Here is a 6,875-nt window from a genome sequence, read left to right as displayed (position 1 = left end):
AACTGTGCAAATCAACTAAGGCAGAGCATCTTCAAAATAGATGTACTACCCACAGTCAAACGCAGAGCTATTCCAAGACATGCTGAAGAAAAACCTTTTTCCATCAGTCTGCCTTCTCCACAAAATCAGTTCAGCCAAGACTTGTGAGAGGAGGGGAATGCTTCGGTGGAACAAGAAAGGGCAGTGCCACCCGCTCTTACACATGTGACTCTCATCGGGGGACTGACTGGGATACCTTTTGCCTGGAGGTGGCTGTTCCTGTGGTTTAGCTGGAACGACTCAAGCTGTGCCTGCTGGCAGGGCTGGTCAGCCCATGGGGCTGGAACAAGGGCAGAGGTGGAAGTTTTTCTGCACATGACTAAAACCTGAAACATGAGCTTAGGCATTGCTGCAACTGTATTTTAAGACATCCCACCCAGACAAGCACATGACTGCATTTATCCCTTTGGAAACCAAGCGTTTTTATGGGGGGGGGGAAAAAAATTGTAACAATATTTGAAATTGTGACAATCTACTTAAATCAAATCATTATTTTTTATTACTCCTTCAGCAATTCTAGTTATGAGTAGTCATAAGCAGGCCATGTTTGCTGGTGAAGTTTAAGGAAAGCCAAACCACTGAAACAGATTAAGTCAACGAACAGAAGAAACTGTCAAAAACCAAAGCTGCCTTGAACTGCTCACCCTGCCATAGCCAGCAGGCACCTCTCCATGAATGCAAAGAAATCCTTAGTTTCAGTTCATTCTCTTAACTGTACTTCACATACACTGTTAATCCACATTTTAACTAACTGGCATATAAAAGACATTCCTACTTTATGTGGAAAAAATACTGTGTGGTGGTAAGATGTGCTAGTGCTAAAATCCTGCAGGATTAGAAACTACCACGAATAATCAGGAAAAATTTATTTCATTAACAGGCTTAATCAAAACATTTTAGTCATCTTATTTCTCCAGCATGTTAAATATATTGCTAACTAATTAAAGAAAATTCTAAATAATTGCTTGGATTCCATTTTCCATCCAAATGAAACTTATTGCAAATTATGGACCAATGAACAGGCATCTAATAGGAACAGACAGACAATGTTTAGTGTCTCTTAATACACGAAACATAAAATTTCAAGGGCCTCAATCAAAGTGTCAGGCTCACAATGGCTTTAAAACACACACGTGTATTCAGACAAAATCAACATATTGCTGCTGCCGGTGGCAGCCACGTCTTCTGGTCTTAGAAGTTGCCTACTACATGGTTCACCTTCACAAAATACATTCCTAGCAGCTGAGAACTGTGGGAAGGGTGGAGATGCCAGAGGACTCCTCAGGCAGGAGATGCCAGGGTGTTTGGGACAATGGCAGGGAGGGAAGAGCTGCTCACACCCTCCAGCAGGCTGTGGTTGCTCACCTGGGTGTGGAAAAGGGCACACAAACAACTCATGAACAGGCCACCCTTGAGATGATGGGCCAAACAGACTTTAATAGTGGTGCAGTTATGTGAAAATGTTAATTTGGTTACCAACAAACAGAGAGGGGTGGGGGGAAATCTGTCAGGGAGGGATGAGCATGAAAACATGGCCTAGAGCACAAAAACAAGGCAGAAATCGATTATCTGAATGAAGCTTTCCCAACTGCTGATCTAATCAGCAATTAAAGCAGCGATTCAAATCAATGTAGCCTGGTGCTATCTTGCTCTCTATTTCTAAGTTTCATATCTTTTATTTACACATAATTAATAAACTTCCTATGACATGTCCTGGATTTTAGAGCACATGAGAAGGCAGTGGATGGTAAGCAATGAAAATGCTGCACTCGGCTGCTTTTCCATTTGAGTGCAAATAGTATCAACAGAACTCAAGCATTTGCCCCAGTAATGGGGAAATGGCATCAGAAAAATGTCTCCTTGCATTATTCAGATCTTTAGCTGGGGGAGAGTCAGGAACAGCATTAACATTTATTAGACTGCAAACCATACCATGCAGATTTCCTGTACCAAAGTGTTAAATCCCAAATTGGTACAAGCTTGTTAAAACTGACCATTTTTACTGTTACATGAGGAATAGGGAAAAAAAAAAAAAAAGCAACTGTAGCTTTTCATCAAGTATATTTCATAATTTCATAATATGTCCATTAAAATACATACCTGCATCACGAAACACTTTAAAAAAAACAAGTATTTTTGAATGTATGTACAGTAATGCAAAAATATGCCTAAATATGTATCTAATGCAAAAAAATAAACCATTTAATAAAATTTCCCTTCAAATGTCCCCTTGCTCTTCAACATGTTAAAAAAAGGACAGAGCTCAGTAAACGAACAGGAGTTAAAACACAAACTAACAGATGAGAGCAGTGCAAAGCAGACACCTGAGAATGGAGAGTCATCTGATTCAGCTTCCCATTCCCCAGGATTACACCACAACTATGGTGCAAGTTGTCCTATGTCAGCAGAATTTTAATTTTAAGAAGTCACCCTGGTGTTCAAGCTCTAAGAGCCTGCCTATGGCACTCATTTTCCATGTGAGAAAAAAAGTTAATGATAATCCAACTAAGCACCCTTTAAACCCCCTTTAAACAGAGGTGAATTTCACCCTAGGCAAACGTTTCATGTTCTGTGTACTCCTGCCAAGCACAAAGAGGTCTTGTCCAATGAACAATATGGACTAAGTCTACCTTGACAACTGTGGTGGGAGAGAGACTTCTGCTGTTTCATGGCTACTTGTTTAGTCACCTCTTTTTGCATTCTCTAGGAAACTGTAAAGAGGCCTCTACTCTTAGAATTTCAGTAAGTCAAATAATTTGCATTTGTGGTGTTGCAATGTCACAAGTAGTTGGGCTTGTAAGTATTTCTGAAGACTAGGTCTGAATGTCTGAGTTAAATGAGACCTTCCAGTTTCTAAAGAGAATGCTGATCTGATTCTTACTCGGATGAGTTTAGGTGATTGATGTGTACCCTTTGTCTTGCTAGAGTCATCGCTGCCCTCAGAGCACAGAGGCTGTATGTGACACACAGCTCTTGCTTGCAGAAGCAATCTGAGGAGGTTTCAGTATTGCTCCCTACAGGGAAGGTGGCAGGAATTGAAGCATTATTAAAAAAACCTGCTCATAAGGCACTGGTGCAGCAAGGTTTGTGATGAACATGGTTTAATCATTCCTATTTTCCAACTGTTTAAAAGTCAGTCTATTAAATCAACCATAAATAGCAATAAAAAGGTATTAGAAAAGTCCCAACCAAAGAAATCAATTTAGTATTGAAACTTAATTTATGGCAGTCCCACTTCAGTGCACACACTAGCTCCTGCATGTTTTTTTAAACTCATTGTAGGCACATGCTCACACTATATACAGAAGTCCCCTGACAAAGTCATGATGCGCTGAACATCTAGAAAAAAGAAATTTTTAGATGTCCTCATACAGTTACATGTTAAACTTACAGATGGCAGACAGGAACATTGGTTCACCCACTGTACATATCTATTCAAAGCTTTAACAGAATAAGAATATACACAATATATACACATAATTCACACAGTAAAACAGTCCTCAACATCTGCTATTTTGTAGGGCTATGCATTTCTTCTATTAAAATTCCACACATGGAACTACCACTGTGCCAGCTCCTCTTCATAAGCAATAGGATCACTTCAGGTAAATTAGTTCTTCATGTATATGTAACAGAAACAGCAAAAGCGCAGCCTCTAGTCATCACTGTCACTCCCAGACTCACTCAACTGCAAGTCATTTCCTATGGAAAACAAAAACCAACAAAACACAACTAGTGAGTAGGCGTTAATTCACATTTCATGGCAATCAAACCAAAGAACAGTCACATCTATACTGGAAGATTTAAATAGGAATAACACATGAAATGAATGCAAACATCATCTATGATTTAATCAAACTGTCCAAGAACATCAAGAGCTACACGGGGCTAATACACAGCTGGATCCAGGCCAAACCGAGCATCCTTGTCTCCAGAGCCACCAAAGGTGCTCCCTGGTGGGACAACAGCCCTCTCCATGCCAGCAGCTGCAGAAAGCATTCCATAGCCTCCACCCACCCGAGTTCTCATAAATGGCTCTGGGACAAGGCACTGGGGAATTCCTTGGCTTTCTTTACTGTTTAAAAACAAATTTATTATTTTTTTTTTTAAGGCCATTTGGGTAGCCAAGGCAAGGCCTCCACATGTCAATAAACCAAAAGGACTGTTAAAGCCATCACAACTCAAGGCTGAACTAAGCTGATACGTGCTGTGATGGTGAAGGCTCCTCTCCAAAGTGCAGAGATCAGATGAAAGGCCAGGATACAGATCAAACCTACTGGCTCTGATCCTGTTTTGCAAAGCACTTGTGATTTGGTGAGGTGGAGGGGATAAAAAGGGGCAAGAATCATGTTTGTGTTGAGGTAATTGAACCTAACTCTTCCAGCATTCTCCCATGGCCCTCCCTTTCAAAACAGCTGCAGGCCATCTATGCAAGAGCTGTGCCCTGGATTTCTCCATCTCCTCCTCCCTTTTGCGAGACAGGAACATGGGTTAGAGATGAGTCTCCCCCCAGCAAAAGTATTTTAAACCCAAAGGCAAAAAGCATTGAATGAAGAGAGGAGCTACCCTTGTAGTTCCCAGATTCTCCTGCAGTCAGAGGCTTCAGATCCTTAAACCCATGCAGTATTGTCATGGAGAAGCAGGAGGCTGCTCACAACCAGAAACAGGGAAATGGACACAGTCCTAATGACCTTGTTGAACTTTGGTTTTCACTTAGTCCTTCATTAATGGCAGGAAGACTGACAGGCCTCTAAGTTCTCCAGCAGGGCATTTCAGTATGGTCTGTACAATATACTTATCTTCTCAAAGCTGGAAACCCTACACATATCTGTATTCAGACTCCACCAGTTCCCTATGAATGGGCGCCAAGAGATGTGTGCAAACATGCCTCAGGAGGAATTAAGAACAATTTACAGTAATTGCAAATGCAATATTTTAACTCCACCGAGTTAGAATACACCTGATGTAGCCTAAGGAAAGAGCAACACAGATGCACGCCATGTCCCCAGAGAGAGTCTCATGGGACTATGAGAACTATGCTTTAAAAATACTTCTGACACTTTTTAAAGGGTGAAGTGAGCTTGTACTGATTAATGCTTGCAACATCATAGCTGTACTGTTTTAACACAATTTTAATTTAAATTTCCCTTCAAAATGTGGTATTTGTGAAAATACAGCTGAGACCAACACAATAAATATGCTGACAAAGCAATGCTCAAGACCACAGAGACTGCACTCAGGAACCCAGGACAGTCTTGTGCTCTTCAGAGTTCTTTACAGATCTTTAACTGGTGTGTCAACTCCACTATTTCCATTTAATCTGTGTATTTACATGAATATAATTCCCATCCTCCAGTGCAGCCGATCCTCCCACACCAGCAGCTACTTGCAGGCCTGAATCAAGACCCAACAGGGCCACTGCACTGATGCCCACAGGCCTTCCACACCTTCAGTCAAGTCTCAGCCCCTGTTCATAAAATCTGCTCATGTATTTCAGCCAGTGCAACTCTCTGGGACTACTATTTGGCAAAAGGCATTTCATGAAGTTAGCCTAACATGCTAAGTAAATGAGTGCTCATAATCAGCTTTCACCAGTGGTAACACACAAGCATTTACTTACGGAGCGTGTTCATGAGCTGATTGCTTCCTTGTGGCCTGCTGGTGCCGTTAGCAACAGCATTCCTGTTGTTATACTGCTGGTGTGGTGGCTGGGAAGGGGAAACATGTGCTGGCTCTTCCCCCTCGCTGCTTGAGCTTTCATCTTCACTCCCAGATGAGCTTTCTGAATCCGATGAGCTGCTTCCACTGCTGCTGCTCATCTGCTCAATAATTTCAACCTCTGCTCTCAGTTCTGAAATAAAAAGGAATTCATCTGGTTGATAGCATAAACAGGGCCCCATGGAATTTTGGAAAAGAATGTGCAAATGCAATAGTTTTATCAAGTATAGTTTATCACCCCAAAATACCTCACATGAAAGAGCAAGACAGGAAGGGAAACCAAAAAATTCTGAAAACCATTTTACTTATTGCTGTAGCTAAATTTAAAGAAGCAACAGCACAGGTTAGTATCATAAAACCTTCTCTTCCACAATTATTTTTCACGTACTTCACACTTCCAAAAGCACTTTCAGCTTCATTATTTTTGACAAGCTATATGGTCTGCATACAAAGTACATTAGCTGATCAAGAAAATCTGAATCTGAATTGTTAGATGCTGGTGACATTTAAACTTTTGGAAAATACAAAAAATGGTGTGTGGGGGGCTGGGTACATGGACATGGGCAAATGATCGCAACAGAAACTGCCTTGATTTCAGATAATGCATGAAACTGCTCTAGTGCAGTCAAACAGCCCATTGTAAACAAACTTCAGAAGTAGATGGATGACAGGAAATAACTTTGCAGTAGGGCAGGTGAGAATTACTGAGAATTTTCACATACTGGGGAGTGGCAAAAACACCATAACCTGCTACAGAGCTTACAAGTAGCCAGGAAATAATGAAGCTATTCTGAAACTAGGAAGTTACACAACTCAAGACACTGCCCACTTTAGGGTTTCCAGTGGAAAGAAACACTAGAACACCATGGCAGCAGCACAACAGCCTCATCAGCAACAGCCAGTGTCGGCCGTATGACCGGTTACTAAAGAGCTATTAAGGTATGCCACCCCAAATTTTACAATATTGTTAAATTTGTCATAATTATAAGTGGCCTAAACACTAGTAGAGAACAACTCTTTTGCATCCACCCACAAGGCTGAGTATTTAATGACTCAGTTAATCTTGGCAGGTTTCCATGAGAGAACAACATCCACACATATATTAAGCATAGGATGTG

The 6,875-nt window shown here is 41.1% G+C and overlaps 1 protein-coding gene across 1 annotated transcript in view; it reads right to left on the bottom strand.

The window, feature by feature from the left end:
* Positions 1 to 890: 890 nt before the first annotated feature.
* Positions 891 to 6,875, bottom strand: part of EAF1 (ELL associated factor 1) — a 20,859-nt gene continuing 14,874 nt past the window's right edge. The window contains exons 5-6 of the mRNA XM_005518994.3: positions 5,660 to 5,890; positions 891 to 3,741 (exon numbers count right to left, since the gene is read on the bottom strand). Of these exons, the coding sequence (XP_005519051.1) occupies positions 3,695 to 3,741; positions 5,660 to 5,890 (278 nt within the window). The 3' untranslated portion in view covers positions 891 to 3,694. The remainder of the gene's footprint in view (positions 3,742 to 5,659; positions 5,891 to 6,875) is intronic.

Source organism: Pseudopodoces humilis, chromosome 1 (genome assembly GCF_049639895.1).
Source record: "Pseudopodoces humilis isolate 2021_Gansu_Grassland_sample_001 chromosome 1, ASM4963989v1, whole genome shotgun sequence".
Taxonomy (NCBI): domain Eukaryota; kingdom Metazoa; phylum Chordata; class Aves; order Passeriformes; family Paridae; genus Pseudopodoces; species Pseudopodoces humilis.
This window is presented reverse-complemented; position numbering and strand designations above follow the sequence as displayed.